The sequence below is a fragment of the Amblyomma maculatum genome, chromosome 2 (assembly GCF_055883805.1).
Source record: "Amblyomma maculatum isolate TAMU_Amacu chromosome 2, ASM5588380v1, whole genome shotgun sequence".
NCBI lineage: Eukaryota > Metazoa > Arthropoda > Arachnida > Ixodida > Ixodidae > Amblyomma > Amblyomma maculatum.
The window spans coordinates 206,953,653-206,973,503 of record NC_139345.1 but is presented as its reverse complement, the minus strand read 5'-3'; the positions used below and the strand labels follow the sequence as shown (position 1 = coordinate 206,973,503).

The 19,851-nt window shown below is 44.8% G+C and overlaps 1 protein-coding gene across 1 annotated transcript in view; it reads left to right on the top strand.

Moving 5' to 3' along the window:
* Positions 1-412: 412 nt before the first annotated feature.
* The window catches only part of LOC146201125 (protein phosphatase 1L), a 42,217-nt gene continuing 22,778 nt past the window's right edge, over positions 413-19,851 (top strand). Inside the window, exons 1-3 of the mRNA XM_084595651.1 lie at positions 413-852; positions 2,346-2,471; positions 12,043-12,235. Coding sequence (XP_084451777.1) covers positions 547-852; positions 2,346-2,471; positions 12,043-12,235 — 625 coding nt within the window. The 5' untranslated portion in view covers positions 413-546. The remainder of the gene's footprint in view (positions 853-2,345; positions 2,472-12,042; positions 12,236-19,851) is intronic.

The window sequence follows — 19,851 nt, the reverse complement described above, 5'->3', positions numbered from 1 at the left end:
ATTAGAGCGGCGCTAGCCATCCAGGCACCGAAGGCCACCTTCGGAGATGATGCCCTGGGCTGCAGCCTCCGCCACTTAGGGTAACATAGCTTGGGATCTTGAAACGCAAATGTGTGTGCGCATTTATTACAATGTTTGCCGTCAGACTTAAACCATGCCTAAACCACCTAAACCACTTTGAACAAAGCACGCACGCGTGCAACCATGCCAATGTGCCAACCCTATTTGCGTAGCGTCCTTATGCGTCGCTAGTTGAACCCAGCAGAATAGGTAGTCAAAGAAACAAAGTAACTCCTTTAAAAATAATGAAGAAAAGTTTTCTTTTTTTTTTCTTTTTTCTAGGTGATTTAGGCAACGACCTTACGTCTTCGTAAGAATACCAATCTGATCCAATCCAATGTCAATCCAGTGTTTGGCACTCGACTCGGCTGGCTGACTGGGCCACCGTGGACTGGGCCGATGCCCCATTATGTTTTCGTAGAGTAGGAGTAGCACTGGTATATTTGCACTGGCAGTGGACGGTATCTTTGTGGCAGCGTTAGTGCGATGGACGACGAGCTTGAAGACGAGCTTGTGCAGGAGATCTTCTGGGCGCACGTGAGCCTGGTTTCTCGCGCGGCCCGCACAGACCTGCGGCCCATGGCGGACACTGCAGCTTTCTACTTGCGCCTGTACGTGCTGCGGCCGGGCACGCTGGCCGTGTTTGTGGCCCTGCTGGCGGCAGTGCTGCTGTGCCAGTCGACGACTGAGGCCTGGCTTCGGCTGCTATTGCGACGCTGCGAGCTGAGAAGTGACGCCGTCAAGCAGATGCTGCGGCGCGGCCCGCCTGAGCGCCGCTCCTGGGAGGCCAAGGTCGGTGGTGCTGGTGGCCCTCGCGAGCACTTTCAACGGCTACTTTGGCGGGCTTCACAAAGTGAATGATGGGTTCAAGTGTCTTTGAGGGATGCCAGACAAAGTGTTCTTGGAAAGTGTCTCTTATATTTGATGTTATAACATTCCTCGGAACTGTACTTCGCATAGCTTCATTATTACCAAATGCCGAGACTCGAGGCCTGTCGTAAACTGTTGTTGACAGAATGGGACTTGTAACCGTATTGAGAGCACCGTCACTGATACCTCGCGGCATGCCATTGACTGCTGTTGACAGAATGGACCATCACTGGTGTTTGAGCGATCGCCCTTGAAGTTTCGGCTCCAAAGTTCTTTCTCGGAACGCTCCGCTTTTCGTGGGTTATGTATAAGCACGAACAAGCAGCATGCTGCAACTTTGTTCTTACAATATCGCAGCATGTGACTTAACCTTCTTAATTGTTAAGCTAACGAAGTACAGTTCCTAAGAAGGCAATATCCTGTGGAAGAGCCACTTTCTAGGACCATCACTTTGACTGGCATTTCTTGAAGGAGACAAGACAAGCAGGCAGAGAGACAGTTAGCAACGCTTTTACTTGCAGGGTTTCGACTCGACAGAGAATAACTGAACAATTGAGTAAGCACTAAGCAACAACTCACCTGTCAAATTGATCCGAGGCTCGTTACCATGTTCTCCCATTTTCACGAAGTGGGAAGCCTTTGCAGATAGTTCCATAAAGATCACCAGAGAGATCATTGATGCCTACAAAATTCATAAGCACGAAAACCAGTGCATAAGCTCCACATCAATGGCTCAGTCTAGAAAAGAACTGCGCTTTTATAAATATCAGTAGATGAATGTGCGCAGCCAGCCATGTGTCACTGTTATGTGCAGAGCTCACGTCATGCCGTAAGTTATTTTTTTCTTGCGCTTGTTTTCATTTGATACTGTTTGCCACAGTATTTAAGCAGTGGTAAACCCTGAATAAACTATCAGCTTTAAGTCAAGTGCCGTGTCTGCGTACTTGTCTTGCCTTATGCGCTGCTCCGATAATATCAAACCAACATGCCCAAGCTTCCATCTTGTTTGATGTGGCACTTCTCTGCCAGTTTGTCGCCCAGAAGGCTCGATATCCTGTCTAGTTACTTCTACCTTGCTTCTGTAGTACACTCTGTGGTATGGTTGTTGTCATCACTTAGTGAAGTAAGAGGCCCTGAAATCCTCTACTATCTCCCCTATTGCTCCTTCCCGGCTAGTTCTTCCCAATTCTGAATTCAAATCAGCACCTCATTGTCGTACACATCCTGCATGATGCCAAGATAAGCGGAATGAAGTATATTTCATTCTTTCTCTTCCCATTTTGTCTCGGAAAATGTAAATTATTTTAGTAAATGGGGACTTAAGGTCATAGGTCTCGTAATGGACAAATCTTTTGTTCTTTTTTAGAGTACTCTGTGCTGCAGGTAAAATGAAGAATCTTCTGTTGGATACACAGGCGGAACGTGTTGGGGTGTATGCACTCCAGGGGCGCAGGCCTCGCATGGAAGACCGCTTCAGCATCCTCAGTGATAAGCCACATGACCTGCACCTGTACGGAGTCTTCGATGGCCATGGCGGCGAGGTGAGCCCCGCAGTGCATGGGGAAATGTTGGGCACCTTTTATTTTTTAAAAACAACGCAACAGATAGCGTACAAGTACAAGTGCAAGGCATAAGCATTGCAAATGCTTAAAGTGCACTCATTCTCTGTTCCATTTTGCATTGTTTTTCTGTCTAAAATGAACCGTAATATCAAAATCACTCAAACGTCCTTCCCATTTCAGTAAAGCATCGCTTGTTGCAAGGTTGACGGTGCAGTGGTCAGGTTGCACACAAAAGTTTTAGGATGGCATGGAAGTGGAAAACTTGAATGTACTCACGTGAAGCATTTAGATTTTTTTTTAGTGTCTCATTTCTGAATTGTCGAGTTCACAAAATTCTGCACATAGATTTTTCTCTTAAGGGGGGCCGTCATGGGAAGCTCTTTTATATGCATATGTGTGACGAGCCCTACAGAGGCACTGTCTTTAGTGTCTTTCAGACACACTGAGAACAGACTAAGTAAATGCCATATGTTGATGGCTTACTGTGTTATGATTGCAGATTCCATTTTCACTTAAAGTAAAGCTTTTGTAAAAAGCTGAAGAAATGTCAAGAGGTGAAATACACGCATCTTTTCAGGCCTTGACTTGATGTCATCAGTTTGATTTGAGAAACAACTGTATTAAAGTGTGTTTGGTTTTTTTTGGGGGGGAGGCAGTATGTTTTTTGCTGCTGGAGGAACATCGGCGTAGCCAGCCAGAGGGAGTCACTGAATGGATATTTTACCAAGAACACATGTTGGATGGAGTTGACCTCAGTAATGCCAGCTTGTGCACGTCGATGCAGTCGCTGGGTTCTGTGGTTTTTTTCATCCCATGATTCTGTGGTCCAGAGTACATCCGGTACATTTTAGGGACATGGTGTGGGTATGTTCATGAGAACAGATGACAGATTGGGCCACAACCACCACCACCATCAGCCTGACTATACCCACTGCAGGGCAAAGGCCTCTCCCATACTCCTCCATATAATCAGCCCTTATACATAGCATTCATTGATTACGAAAAAGCATTTGACTCAGTTGAAACCTCGGCGGTGATGGAGGCATTGCGAAATCAAGGGGTAGACGAGCCGTACGTGAAAGTGCTGGAAGATATATATAGTGGCTGCACAGCAACCATAGTTCTGCATAAAGAAAGTAACAAAATTCCCATAAAGAAAGGTGTTAGGCAAGGAGACACAATCTCCCCAGTACTATTCACAGCTTGTTTAGAGGAAGTATTCAGAGACTTGGAATGGGAGCAGTTAGGGATAAGGGTAGATGGAGAATACCTCAGTAATCTGCGATTTGCTGATGACATTGCCTTGCTAAGCAACTCGGGAGATGAACTGCAAATAATGATTGATGACCTAGACAGGAAAAGTAGAAAGGTAGGCTTGAAAATCAATATGCAGAAGACTAAGGTAATGTTCAACAGCCTCGGGAAGGAACAGGAGTTTACATTAGGTAGCGAAATACTGGAAGTAGTAGGCGAATATAACTACTTAGGACAGGTAGTAACCGCAGATCCGGACCATGAAAAGGAAATAACAAGAAGAATAAGATTGGGATGGAGCGCATTTGGCAAGCACTCGCAGATTATGACTAGCAGCTTACCGGTATCGCTCAAGAGGAAAGTATACAACAGTTGCATCTTGCCTGTACTCACCTATGGGGCTGAAACGTGGAGGCTAACCAAGAGAGTTCTACTTAAGTTAAGGACAACCCAGAGGGCTATGGAACGAAAAATGGTAGGGGTAACATTAAGAGATAGAAAACGTGCAGAGTGGGTCAGAGAAATAACGCAAGTTAACGACATTCTAGTGGAAATTAAGAAGAAGAAATGGACATGGGCAGGACATGTAGTGCGAAGAGAGGATAACCGATGGTCGCTGAGGGTAACAAACTGGATTCCAAGGGAAGGAAAGCGTAGCAGGGGGCGGCAGAAAGTTAGGTGGGCGGATGAGATTAAGAAGTTCGCAGGGGTCAAGTGGATGCAGCTAGCACAGAACCGGGTTAAGTGGAGAGATATGGGAGAGGCCTTCGCCCTGCAGTGGGTATAATCAGGCTGATGATGATGATGATGATACTCCTCCAATTAACCCATTCCTATGTTAGCTGCATCCACTTGACCCCTGCAAATATCTTAACTTCATCTGCCCACCTAACTTTCTGCCGCCCCTTGCTATGGTCTCCTTCCTTTGAAATCCAATTTGTTACCCCAAGCGACCATCAGTATTCCTTTCTACGCACTACATGTCCTGCCCATGCCCACTTCTTCTTCTTTATTCCTACTAGAATGTTATTAACTCGAGTTTTTTCTCTTACCCATTCTGTGCACTTCCTATCTCTTAACTTTACACCTACCATTTTTCGCTCCATAGCTCTCTGCATTGTCCTCAACTTAAGTAGAACCCTTTTCGTTAGCCTCCACGTTTCAGCCTCACAGGTGAGTACTGATTGGGCCAATAACCTATATATGCCTACATTTTTAACACTGCTGTTTGCACTCCAACTCCCTAAAGTTTATCATGTAAGAACTTGTGCTTTTTAGTGTAGGTTGAAAATGCTTAAGGCTTATCCTGTGCAAGGTTTGCCTGCTTTCAGTGTTTTGCACGAAAGAGCCGCTAGCCTTCTCCAGAAGGGGTCAGCAGATTCAACCCCATTGACTACATGTTGATTGGGCAAGATTTTTAAACTAGATTTGCACATTGTCATGGTAATGCATGATAAGAAATATGACATCAGAGTCAAGGTCAAACGTTTGAAGCTTTGCCACTCATAATAGGTTCAGGAGCTAGTGGGTTCAGCTCCCGCTGTCAGACAGACAACGGTCGATTTTCTCAAATGGGTGCAAGCTATTACCTAGCCTCGTGCCCTGCTTTACAGGGTGAATGGCCTGGGAAAGGAGCCTGCACCCCTTCAAGTCCTTTTACTGTGGGCTTTGCACAGCTCAATGGAGACTCAGTAGAAACCTCGGAAGTCATGCAGGCATTGCAAAATCGGGGTGTAGGTGAGCCATATGTGAAAGTATTGGAAGATATATATATAATAGCTGCACAGAAACCATTGTTCTGCATAAAGAAAGTAACAAAATTCACATAAAGAAAGGCGTTAAGCAAGGAGACACGATCTCCCCAGTACTGTTCACAGCTTCTTTAGAGGAAGTATTCAGACTTGGAATGGGAGCAGTTAGGGATAAGGGTTGATGGAGAATACCTCAGTGATGTGCGATTCGCTGATGACATTGTCTTGCTAAGTAACTCAGGGGATGAATTGCAAAGAATGATTGATAACCGACAGGAAAAGCAGAAAGGTGGGCTTAAAAATCAATATGCAGAAGACTGCGATAATCTCAAAAGAAACATTTGACAAAAGTGTGTCTGGTCAGGGAATTTAATTTTAATCTTAAGGTAAAGGTCAATGACTCCAACCAAGTTCTTTAACAGAAAATCACGTTTTGGAGCCAACTTGGCTCCTTCATCATGGTGGGACTCCGAGTGAGGTGCAGCTTGTCTTTTTTAGGCCTTGTGTCGACAACCTCTGGGTCAATGGCTGCAATCCATGAATGTATGAAGAGGGAAGGGTGCCCAAGGAGTGATTAACATTCCCCGGTGTTTGCTGAATATGCCACGACTCGAGTAAAAGCCCCTCCGCGGATTAACTTCGGTATCCAGTATAATCGTTCTGTCAGAGTCAATTTTATGGTCGCATGTCTCGCAGTGTTCGGCCGCCACGCTGCGCTAACTGTGCGTTTGTTGGATGTCCGCTCTATATTGTTTCATTCTTTCTGCGAAGTTTTTCGTTTTGCCTACATATGAGGCTGAGCAGACAGAGCAGGGTACTCTGTATACCACGCCTTGGGTCTTTTCTTTAGGTTGAGTGTCCTTGGGATGGGGGAGGAAACATCCAATGGTAGTGGTCAGTTTTTGCGTTGCCAGCACCCCTTTTCTGAGAATATGAGCGAGACGCTGCCTTCCCGAGTGGGCAGGCAAGAACTTCGCCTTCTATGTGGCGTAAGAGCTAGAGTGATACTAATGTGGATGCACTAGCATGTTACTAGTGGGCCCAGTCTCTTCTTTCATCTATGTTGTATAAATAATATTGTCTCTGGTTCGCTAATCACTGTTCCGATCAAGGCAGTCAGTCGTGGTGGCCAAGTAGCATTGGCAGTGATGTAATTGCTGCACCAATTGTGCCAGACTGCTCTAAAAGCCAAAGCCTGTTACATGCTGCTACCTTGACAAAATACTACTAGTCTGTGCCAAAAGTCTTATTTTCTTACATCTGCGTTAGGTGGTTCTAGTGAGAAAAGTATTTTCGTCGAAAACTCTTCAGCCAGCCCTTAATTGCGTATGTTTATGGGCAGGCCTCATTCGAGGTGGGCCTATTGTCACCCAGCGTTGTAGTTGTTGTTGTGGCTGTAGGAAGAAGGAAAAAAAAATGCACGGGCCTGCTACTTGCTCTGTTGCTGAGCTACCTCCACCGCCTCGTGCAGACAGAAGAAAAGGAAAAAGGAGAGGGAGAGAAAGACGCGCGCCGCAACAGCCGTCGTCCGCCACCTAAGCGGTGGCAGGTGCAATGACGGCCTACAACAGATAAAAATTTGGTGGCTGGCTAGCCCCCGCCGCAAGCAGCGTTGACCTATCGTCCCAGCCCTGTAGGGCCAGGAACAGCCACCCAGCGTAATGAAAGCAGACAGGTCATCTTATGGCGTAGGGGACATGCTAGAAATGCGCACGGCACAAAGATTCATAAATGTAATTTCATGTCCTTGCTCAGCTGAAAGGTGGAACTGCACATTACCATAAAGTTCTCTGCGGGCATAAGTTTTGGGATTCTCTTTGTTGTCCTATCCCCATCAGTTGTAGAGCCATGTGCGGCTTGCATGCATCCAATGGGGCAAAGTAAGGGGAAACTGAGGGCAACTCTATCCAATGATTGTCCCCAGTAAAAGTTTATTCCCTAACGGTCCACAACTCCATTTTGCATTGTAGCTTTTCTGCTTCGCAAGCGGCATTATACCAATCGAGGCCACGCAGCTGCAACACTAAGTTGAAAATTTCAATATGACTAGGATGAATGCAGTGCCAGTGCACGCTGCATGCCACCATGGCAGTCAGTTTGGTTGAGGTGAAGTTATATGATTCTACCCTAGGATAACATTTTAATTGCAGTTTTTGCATGGTTTGATGTGAACTGCTTCCAAGAAGAGCTGCCTGCACATGTGCAGAGGTAGGCAGACCTAACAAAGGGCGGATGCTGCTGGGTCCCTGCAGATGCCGACCGTGGTAGCAGATCGTGATGCACTAAAGCTCTCTAGTAATTTTGCTTTTCTCTCTTGCAGTCGACTTCCATTTCAAACATATAGTTTTTGGAACAGCAAAAAGTGATGCACAGTGGCTTATCATTTTTCAGCATATGTGCCACACCATAGCCTCCTTTATACTCTGTGCCTGTAAACGCGCCGCGCGAGCAATAGAGCGGTGCCGTCGAGTAAAGTTGCGCGGCGCTGCCGCTCCCCTCGCTGAGAGCGCCACTAACGTAGGGGTCGAGGCGCACGGGTCGCACGGGTACGAACGTCGGCGCGGTGCGGGAGCGCTGTTTTTCGCTAGCGGGAAAGCTGTTCCTAAGCATGAGTCGTGCATATTCAGCATATTTACTTGTAAAGCCGACATCCACCAAGCATAACAAGTGATCATGATACTTGTTAGGCAATAACACCAACGCTATATGACATTTAATGTCAGGCAGTTTCAAGAAATCGCGCATGGCTCGAAAAACTGTATGACTGCTCCGCTAACACCAATGGTAATAGAAAAATTACAATGCTAGTCTACGCTGCAATAAAACAAAATTTATGAAGAAATGCACCAGCATTTATTAACACATTTCACAACAGCAATTGTGCTACAAGAGTACCATGTAGAAGTGGTGAGATGAATAGCTGCCACAAGTAGGGAAAAATGTTCACGGTGACTGTTGTCACTGATAGCACTTCAGAAGCCAGCTTGATTTACAGATGATTGGAACAACTGCATCGCAGTATGCCATTGAGATCTGTAAGGAGAACGATTTTGGTATCAGCTGTTACTTTCAATGATTCAGCGCGTTGTACAAACGTTTTTGTTTTTTTTTTTAACTTGAAAAGCAAAGAAAGACAAATATGCACATTGCATATTTCTGTTTCGATCACTCCAAAATAATCGTCACAATAGACAAAGCTCGTATTTTATTTTTTTCACAGAATTGCGCAGTTAACGAAACAAAAAATACTGTGCTGGAGCACATGTAACATACCACACAGACGAACTAACCAGGGAGAAAGTTAGCATCGCAGTCCAGAAAATACACGTGCACATTTAATATTATTACTACCTTACTGAAGCGTAATAAACACAATTCTGGTTCTGTCATTATTTCTCACAGGCCTTAATGCGGTTGAGTGCGAGTTTTGCGGTTTCCGATGCTAGAAAGGGACAGAGATTCAGTTGACAAGGAAAACTAATATAGGCTTTGCAAGATTTGGTTTAACTCACTTTAAAATAGTCATCTTCACAATAAGTAAGTCTTGTGTTTCTATTTTTTCACAAAAATTCGCAATTAGCGTATACTACAAAAATTAAAAAAAAAACTTTGCAGGAGCACATCTAACACACTACGTAGACGAGCTAGGCAGGGAAGTAATTAGCATTGCAGTCCAGAAAGCACAGGTGCGCATCTAACATTACTATTGCAGTATTGACGCTTAATAAACAGTGTTTGGTGCTGTTTTACAAGCCTCAAAGCAGCTGCATACTACGCAGCGATCGCCGGAAGGACAAAGCAAAGCTGGCACTTACCAGTTGGTGGAATGCTGTATTCCTGCAGCACCCGAAGGCAGAGAAAAGTAGAAGCATGACCTTGCACACTGCAGAACAGTCCACGAAACAGCGAGATAGTGGCAGCGCGTGGCTATCCGGACCGCTTTGCAACACGGCGCACCCGGCACTCGCCTGGCGAAGGTGACCCTACGTCGCTGTCGCCATCTCTCGGCAGCCAGCGGCGTAACTTGTCAACGGAGGAGGAGTGGCGGCGACGGCCGCGGAGCGCGGAGTTGCCAGGCACAGAGTGTATAAAGGAGGCTATAGGCAACCTGCAATGGAGTTTGCTGAGACATGTGGCGCCACCTGGCGGCCGACGGGATCTAATACTGAGTCGGCGCAGAAGCTGACGCTGTATATGTTGCGGTCGCTGTGTTCTTTCTGCGTTCGCGTTTTGTTATCCCAGTGAGTGTGATTTACTCATTTAGTGACTTCAGTGGTCTCATGCGATGCTTCGACTACTACGGATGTGAACAGGAATAAAAATAAGCGCAAGGGCGGCGAGAAAGACTGCCACAATCACGAAGGAAGGAAACCTAAGCGTACCGCTTGCTGGGAGAACCTGGGGAGAATGATGAGAGAAGGAGATATTGGCTGCGAGAGAGTAATGTAACTGAAATTCGTTTTGTTATGGGGCCATTGGTGTACAGACGCCAAGAAGCTAAAATAAGACGGTTGCCCGTGAGCGGAGGAAACGGTATAAACTTCTGACTTGGGGAGTCGCACGCTGGTTGGAGCACACTACTCAGTATGCGCTCCGCGCTGTAAAATTTGGCGTGTACTGGTATATGCTGTGCAAGATCGAGTTGCATACGTCCAGAAAAGCAGCAAAGCCGCGCAGCCGCAGCATCGTATTCCAGCCGCATTTCAACGGAGGCAAAATAAAAAAAAATGTTCGTGGATCTGTGAACCGGATTTTAATGCGGTGTCTATTCGGAAACCACAAAGCCAAAATATCTTCAAAACTTCCAATTACAGATTCTAGTAAGCATATTTATCTGTAAATTAGTTCTTAAGGTGCTGAAAAAGTCGAAATGGCGGAGTGTAGAGGCCCGTACGATACTGTGTACGCTGAGAGTGGAACTTCGGTCTATCGTTCCGCGCCAAATATTTCTTTCACCGACTGCTCAAGCTACTCAAGAGTCTCTCGTCCCAGACGATATACTATTTCATCATTAGTAGCAACAGTAAAAAATTCTAACTCTTAACGACCTCCTCTAAGAAAGCTTTGCCGTTGAGTGCCAGCATTACCCGCCGGCTTTCCACAAGATTGAGGTACGGAGGCACAAAATGCATGCCAGTTGTTGTTGTTGTTAAGAGCTTTATTTTTCCAACGGTGTAGGAGGCCCCCTAATCCCCTCCCCCGGCACGCACAGTTTTCGTTGATGACGCACGCTACAACCGCACAGTGCTTGCAATCGCCACATCCGTAGCGGGTACCACACCATGCCTCCTGTAACTTCCGCGGCACTATCGAAACGTGCACCACGAACAAAAGTGTTCGTCATGGTATTAAACTAAAGCAAAACCTTGAGGAAATTATTATGCTGCTGTAATCAAACAGCAAGAACAAAAAAAGAAGAAAAAACGGTGATCAATCTCTTCTCAGGTTCTCTCTGCACTTTCAATGTTTGGGTATGAGGTATGAATACAATAGGTAAATGAAAAGCTACGTTTACAACATTTTTCATTCATTTAATTATTTCTTAATTCATCATCACATATCCGACTGATGCCCTGAGAGAATAAATTTCGTTTAAAAAAAAATTTCGTCTACTGACGCGAAATTCAAAATTGTGCACGCGGGTGTTTTGTCGCGAGCGGCGCGCACTTCACGGTGACATGGACACCGTTCACATTTTAAACATGAGCATTCTCGAACAGGTGGTGTCCTTTCGCCGTATTGGTGTTCGGAAGTAGCTCTGAAGACATTCGATTGCCTTAAAACGGCAGAAAATGAGAGCCGAGATGCTTCCAGCCGTACAACGCGAACGCAACCCGACCGTGCCGGCCTACTCAGATTACTAGGCGCCGCCGTTGGCGGCGCTGAACGCTACGCTCCACTAGCGCCGCCTGGCCACTGCAGGTTGCCTATGGCCACAAAAGTGAAAAATCAAGAAATATTTGACTTACTGAAAGATATGATATATATATATATATATATATCATATCTTGATATATATATATATAGGTCAAACTCACTCTGTGTCAAAAGGCATGTTTGACTGCTCCAAAAGGTGCTCCAAAGACTTTTTGGCAATCACATCACTACATTGGCATTTGAAGACTATGCCCATGGCAACAAAATCAAATCCTGGCTGTTAGAGCTGCATTTCAATGGGGGCAAAATTAAAGAAATGTCTAGCTGCAATGCAGTGTCAGTGTACATTAAAGCACACCATATGGTCAGAATTAATCTGAAGATCGCTGCTATGGCCTTCGGATGTTGCACATCACATACGATGATCCTCCTTTAAATGTTGTTGGAGGTGACTAATGCGCCCTGTTCCTAGTTCTCTAGTGCTCTGTTCATGCCCTTTACCGTGGCACAGCCTGGCAGAACACGACCGATGCAACAGCCTCTGTGGTCGTGCTCTCGGGACTTCGCAGTTGTGCTTGGTGTTCAGGCAACAGTTATTGTACAGGAGAGCATTGGTGCCACCAGGGGAGTTCTTCCACCCTGATGTCGCTGCGGTGCGTGTGCTGCAGGTGGCTTCGGAGTATGCTCAGCAGCACCTGTTTGCATCACTGATGCCGAGGCTGGTGGGAGCGGTCGAGCGGCGGCGGCCAGGCGAACCAATGGAGCAGCTGCTGGCGGAATTCACGCAGCTGCTCACAGATGCAATCCTGCAGCTCGACTCTGAGCTGCTGGCTATCCTCAAGGAGCGCCACGACCTCTCCGGTGAGCTGCACTTTATTGAGGTTGGCCAACTGAGCGAGGGGAGCTGTGGCTGGGAAAGCTCTGCTTGCATTACTTGCATTGTATATGAGAGGAGGCAGGTGAGGTTAGGAAGTTTGAGGGGATCAAATAGCGTACCAGGCATGGGGCAAGGTTCAGTGGAGTTGCATGGGAGAGGCCTCTGTCCTGCACGATGACTGTGATGGCTCGCTAGCAGGTGTTAGAGCCAACTCCGAGTGAAGGGTACAGATGCCTTCATTGACCGACATTCAGTTGCATTACTAAAAGAAAGCAAGAGCGCAGACAGATGTGTCTTTACAAGAGAGCCCACATGTTCCTGCATCCGACCTAGCAGAGTGATGCCCAGCACCCCTGGAAGTTTCAAAATAGGCGCCAGGCTTGGCGACAGGACAGCATCTGGAAAGTTCCCTTGGCATACCTGCCAACCCTCTCAATATTTGATTAAAAAATTTTATCTACTCACACAAAAATGGCTTTCTGCCATTTTCTATTCCACGACAAACTGGCTAATCACTTTTCGTAACCCCAGCAATATATTTTTCATCACTGTGCATTGCCATAAGCCGAGTCGTGTTAAAACCCTATTTGGATGCTGAAACTTTTCTCTTTTTTTTTTAAACCTGCTTTTGCATCACCCTTTACTTTTGTTCTTAGGTTGTCTATTATTGTGTTCCTTTTGCAAACCTGTGCATTCTCGCTCTGTTCTGCCACTACTCCCATGCTTACATGTAATGCCTCCAGGCCTTTAAGGGACAAAAAAATAAAATGAAATGTTTTTTAAGGCGAAAGCCTTTAATGGCTCATCGTTGTCGTCAGCAAAAGTGTCACGCTTTTGGGCAGCTCTCGATAAGTTAAAAATAAATTAATAAGAACCTCCATCCCTTGGATCCCCAGCCCAGCACTTTACCACTGTGCCAGGCCCCAGATCGTGAAATGCTGTTCATAATTCCTCTTGTCTACAGTGAGAATGATAGCGAGATTCCGAGAGTGAGATACTGCGCCTTTCCTTTCCTGTAGGTGAATTATAGATCGCCGGTGAACTTTAATGCGTTCAATGAAATTCTGGTTGAGTTCGAAAAGGGGCGCGCGGTGTACCGTTATGACAGGTCATGCCGTCACAAGCATTTCATGCATATACGAAACTGACCCCACTGGGCGTCCGATCCAGGCGTCAATGCGCTTTTCATTTGCCGCTTCCTCGAACACCGCAGGCAGGCGGGCGGGCAGGCGGGTGGGCGGGCAGGCGGGTGGGTGGGCGGGAGCGTTTTCTTTGAAACGGGGTGGTAGCAGTAGCCTGTTGTAGCTCATATTGCTGCTTAGGTAAAGTAGTGTGCGCAAAACTAGTTGACATTTATGCACAATATTGTTTATATAAAAAGAAATTCAAGAGCACCAAAAGTGTATATTCTTAAATATCCACATTTTACATACTTTGAAGCAGCTGTGTACAAAATTTCGTCAATACCCGACAATTGTAAGTACTTGAAAGTTTTTGCACAAAATGCCAAAAATACTGAAAACTGCAAATGGAGAAAAATGCATCTGAAAGTTTGAAGCGCCTGTATTCTTAAAAAACATGGCACAAGCACATAAAATTTTTTCACAAAATGCAAAAATGTGTCTCAAACACAGCCATGTTGTTAGAATTCTTCTGCCCCATACATTGGCCCCTCCCGGTCCTCGCGAATGGTGTCCGTCAGACATGCCCTCTTCACGATGTTGCGGCGGTGCGCTCGGGCTTCCGCTGTTTGGCAGTCACGTTTTCAGCTGCAGCTTGACCTTTTTTCCCGATCGCTGCAAATGTTTTATGATGCAACGGTGTCGGCAAGCCGAGAATTTCACAAAACCAAGACGTTTGTTCGGGCCCGATACCTATCGCGCGTGCAGCTACGACTGCCTTGATGTTCACAGCGAAGCTGTCGCGGGAGCTCCCACTCCAATAGCTGCGGCTTTCACTGGCCCTATCCGCAAGTCTACCAGGCACAACCACTGCATGACGTGTACGTAGAGGAAAGTAGCGATGCAAAGCATTCGCTGTTTTCACAGCGGAGCTCAAGAAATGCCAAAAGGCCCTTTCCATTTTTCGGGCGGCTCGCATACCGCAAGGGCGCACGTTGGGCAAGCAGCCCCGCTTACCAGTAACGTAAGCGCACTGATATCACATATCTCTGCACTTGTGGGATGGCGACTGCTCTGTCATTCTCAAAAAGTCTAATCTTGACCTCCGAGGCGCTCACAAGTTCACTGGGGCTTCAAGTTCACCCAAGTGGCCGTTGCCCTGGCTAGGGGTAGCTGGCGTCTGGTGACTGCCTTCGGCTGTCGTTTTCTGTCGAGGCTTGCGACGACAACCCCGGTACGCTTTCTTCATTTGAGCTTTCCAAGCTCGAAAATCGTGCTGCTTCGGTTCGTCGTTCATCTCTAACAAATTAAAGAAACGGGCTGAAGAGATCGATGTGTGTGGCGCACAATACGAAAGCAGACGATAGCAAAAGTTGAGCTTCGCCACAGTTGCGCATCGGTCTCGGCTAATGGCGGCTACGCTAGAGCACCACGTGATTTAAAGGGCCAATAGAAGCGCTTGATGGTACTGAAAACGCATTTTCTTTATTATATTGAGTCGAAATACGGAACTGCGGAAGATGCTGCCTGTGAGAAGAAGGCTTACTCTACCTCCCCGAGCAAACGGCAATGGCGGGCGGTGCCGCGTTTTTGAGAGGCAGACGCTCGCAACTTGATGAAGTTCATGGAAAGTAGCAGTTTCTCAAGCCATCGTGGCTCAATAAAATGGGTTTTCTACAAACTTTGCGTTCGAACTCAGCTTTCATTTTTGAGGGAATTGTAGCTGAATGCCCAAAGATAATTTTACAGTCAGAAACTCAAAACTGAAAAAGTTCGCGAAAAACTCGCTTTTTCGACGCGCATCTCCCCAGATCAGTGGCACCGTACACTCACTGCAGTGCTGAAAAAGCACCTTGGCAGAAATATGTGTTGTCAACAAATAGCTTCACAACATCTAAAAAAATGTGGGAGGAGGTTAATAAACTAAATGGCAAGTACTCTCCTTTCACGATTCTACATTTAACAACCCCTAGTACACAAACGAGTGTAGAAGAACAAGCAAATATTTTGGGGGAACATTTCACTAGTCTCTAGTTCGGCACACTATACACATTCCTTTTTAAAGTATAGAATGGCAGCTGAAAAACAGACTTCCAACAGCTGAAGGCACAAATGAACCTTTTAACTGTTTAAAACTGTTTAATTGCACTTGAAGAAATAACTAAAGTACTATCTGCTGGCAAACACACTGCACCAGGACCAGACAAAATACATTATGAAATGCTTGCTCATTTGTCTGAATCGTCAGTGCATGTATTATAGAAATTTTTTAATAAAATATGGATATCTGGAACAATACCAGAAGCCTGAAAGAAAGCCATTATACTACCACTCTTAAAGCTTGGGAAGTCACCAAGCAGTTATAGGACAATAGCCCTGATGAGCTGTCTTGCAAAAGTTTTTGAAAGCATTTTGAATATAAGGCTGTTTTCTCTTGAATCCCGGAAGCTTCTTGATATCCACCAGTGCGGTTACAAAACAAATGTGTTCAACTATTGATCACCTTGTCCGACTGGAAAATACTGTCCGAGAAGCCTTTATCTATAAACAGCACTGTCTTGCCATCTTTTTCGACCTCGAAAAAGCCTATGACACCACGTGGAGGTTTAGGATCCTGCGTGATTTGCGAGAGCTTGGCATTCGCGGCAGGGGGCTAAAATATATAGGTGGCTTTCTTTCTCAGTAGTCATTTAACGTACGTCTCAGTTCTACCCTTTCTAAAACCTTCATACAAGAAAATGGTGTGCCTCAAGGATGCATTTTAAGTACTACCGTGTTTATAGTAAGAACAGTGTAGCAAAAATAATCCCAAAATTCATTATGTACTCAGTCTACGTAGACCTCCAGATTGCATGTACATCCTCTAGTGTATCAGCATGTGAGGGGCAAATACAGCTCACAGAAATAAACTGGCAGCATGGGCAGATAAGAATGGATTCATGTTTTTACTCAAAAGTCTGTAGTTGTTCTGTTCTCTCTCAGAAGAGGACTGCACACTGATCCCACCATCAACCTAAATGATGTTAAGCTACCTGTAAAACATGAACATAAATTTCTAGGGCTAACTTTTGACAGAAAGCTTTCATTTCTTCACCACATAAACAACCTGAAAAAGAAAGTTTCAAAATCTCAATATAATAAAAGTCCTATCACATAAACACTGGGGTTCTGACAGAACATGTCTTTTACAAATTTACCGTTCTGTGGTGCGCTCATGTTTATATTATGGTGACATAGTACTATATAGATCTGCAAGGCCATCATATATGAAGCAACTGGACCCCATACACAGTTCAGGCTTGCATATTTCAACTGGTGCATACAGGACATCCCCCATAAACAGCTTATATGTAGAAACCAATGAACCATCACTTACAAGCCGAAGAAACATGCTCACATGCTCATACATTCTAAAGATCCGTTCACTGCCAAACCATATCTGTTACCCAATAGTTACAAAGTGCCCATCTCGAACACTGTTCACAAACAAACTTCAAAAAATAAAACCACTTCTGCTCCGCTTTGAAGAGAAATGTCAAGATTTAGGCTTAATGGACTCATCAGAAAACCTGATCCACTTCCACCATGGTGCTACCTGCCGTCTGTATGTGACTTCACATTAAATTAATTCCAGAAAAAAAACGTCACATGAACACATATCGCAGGAATATTTAGCACTAAGTGAAATAAGTACAGAGAATGTGTGGCGTTCTATACAGATGGTTCAAAATCTGCACAGTATGTTGGAAGCGCAGTGGTACAATTGGAATAGAACAGTACGACTACCACAGTGCACATCCATTTTCACTGTCGAGTGTTATGCAGTCCTTATGGCTCTAAAAAAAATTAAAAATGAAAACATAAAGAATAGTGTCATTTACACTGATTCTTTGAGTATACTAACAGCATATAATCATAGAAATGCAGGCAACGTGCTTATTGGTGACATCGTGCACAGCATAAAAACAGCCACAACCCAGGGACACACCGCAAAGCTTCGCTGGGTTCCGAGTCACATAAGAATTGATGGAAATGAAAGCACTGATATATGCGCTGCACAAGCTCGACATATAGAAATTAAGAAAGTGTACGTTCGCTACAAAGAAGCAGTCAAATTAATGCAGTCTAGGCTAAGAGATAGATGGCAGTCTAAATAGAGTAATGAGGAAAATAATCAGCTACACCTAGTAAAACCTGTCATATCTGAATGGAAGTCATGCACACACCAAGAATGATTCACTGAAGTCATTTTATGTCGCCTCCATATTGGACATACACACCTTACACATGGTTATATTCTTAGAAAAAAGGAAACGTCAACATGCGAGCTTTGCAGAGAAACAATCAAATAATCATATTTTAGGTTCCTGCTCAAAGCTAGAACTAAGAAAGAAGCATTTTCCAATATTTTATTCTGAATATATTCCTCTAGCTTACACATCAGAGGAAATGCTCTTGTGAATATATCATGCGTTTTTATGTTCTTAAAAATAGCAACCTTCTTAACAAACTATGAGATTTTTTAACCATAATTAATAGATCTGCTTCATGCACAGCAGATCTCACCATGCATTTGGCACATGATAGCCTTAGATGCACCATAAAACACAATACACAACAGCACCAAGTAGCTCTTAGCAGGCCTATGTTGCTAAAGTGCCCCCAGCTTTCCCTCTAGGTAAGAAACTCTATGGTCAGGCAACCCTATATGTCTACTCAGTGCGTGGCCATGACAGCTGCCAGCTACTGTTTGCCAGTGCTATGCTCGTAACATTGGCGTGGATGCTGATTTTCTGTGACAGGGGCTTTTTAACGCTATCATGTTAAATACCCTGTGTCGGTTTTGACCGGCAGCAGCGTGGTGGTCATTTCTAGTTGGCGGCGTCCTCGGTGCAGCACGAGATATTCGGCGGCCGCAGCCAGTGATGGCTTGAGACCACATTAAGCATTTGTCGTGACTGCTTGATGAGCCACACAAGGCCAGCTAATAGGATAAGCACAAAATCAAGCATGTATGGCGCAATTTGTGTACATAGTGGATTTTTGGTTCGAGATTACAAAATTGAAGTGAATCTTCTTGGAAGAACTTCAATCGTTTTGACTACTTTTGGTATACAAAAAATTCTCGAAAGCACATTATTTTCTAACTCATGACACCAGTGCACAAAAAAAAAAGTGCCTTGAATCTTCAAAATTCAACTTCAACTTTGAAAACAAACCTTTTCACTTACGTAAACAACTGCCATCTTTTTTTTTTAATGAACTGGCATGCACTTTTGGTTAGCATGTTCCCATCACGTGAGTCAGTGTTAACAACACAACCTTGTTAATAATTTTCATCACCGTGCTCGCATGTAGCCAGCAAAACATCAGTGCCTTTCACATTGTCCTTTTTTCTGCTGTGGCTGCCTTATTGCTCTATGTTCATTAACCCTTTCATGTGCTGTTTATAATTTTTTTTTTATTGGAAACGAGGAACTTTTGGCCTAACTAGTATGTCCAGGCCTCAGCAAACTCATTTGGCAGGTTTTCCAATGAAAAATACAAACGGTTAATTTTTAGTATGTACTTTGTAAAAATATTAAATACAATGCAAAAGTAACAGCATATCAAGATTACAACAGATCAAGATGACTCTGGGGTTTCAGAAACTATAGAAAAAGTAATAGTTACATTTGCTGAAGGGCATTGAGATCAGTGGTGAAAGAAAGGACATCCTGCACCTCCTGAAAACAGCCCAACATTTTCAGCCCAGTACACTAACAAAGCCCAAATGTTTGGATGCATATGAGTGCAAGCTGTCCAAACAGCCTCCCTCTCGCATATCATGGTGGCTCCAATCCCATTAAGATAAATTTAATTAAAACCAACTGGAATTCGATCGGTTTCATTTGGCCTCACTTGTCTTTTTGCCACCTGCAATTTCTTAGTTTCGGTTAGGGTACAGACCAGCACTGATCTGTGACGTAAGCAAGATGCACTAGGGCTGCTGTTGCCAGGCTGGGCTGACTGAGGCTTAGCGCCCTCAGGAAAGCATGGAACCAAAAGCTTTTAAAGCACTTCTCTGATTTCACAGCGCCCCTGTGATGTCATCATTCAGTGCAGGGTAAGTATGAATGTTGTAGAACACATTGTGAAACTATGAAGCCTCCTTACAGAGGCAGAGTGTAGGCACAGTCGCGAGTAAAAAAGATTGGCACACATCATGGATCACAGGATCAGCAGAATGACAACGCATGGTGCTGCAGTTGACGAAGAGGCTGATAACGAGAGTACTGGGCCATTCCTATTCTTCGGTATTAGGGGCTTTAGCGAAATTTATATTTACTAACATAAAAAAAAAATAATAATAAAATAAGCCTTCTTTGGTCATGGCGACTGAGATAAAAAGAAATGCCATTTGCATAGTCATGTAAGGTCAGCACTTCGACAATCGAGCGGTGGCTCGCTTGATGAAAGATTTCTTCCCAACCCCTGCC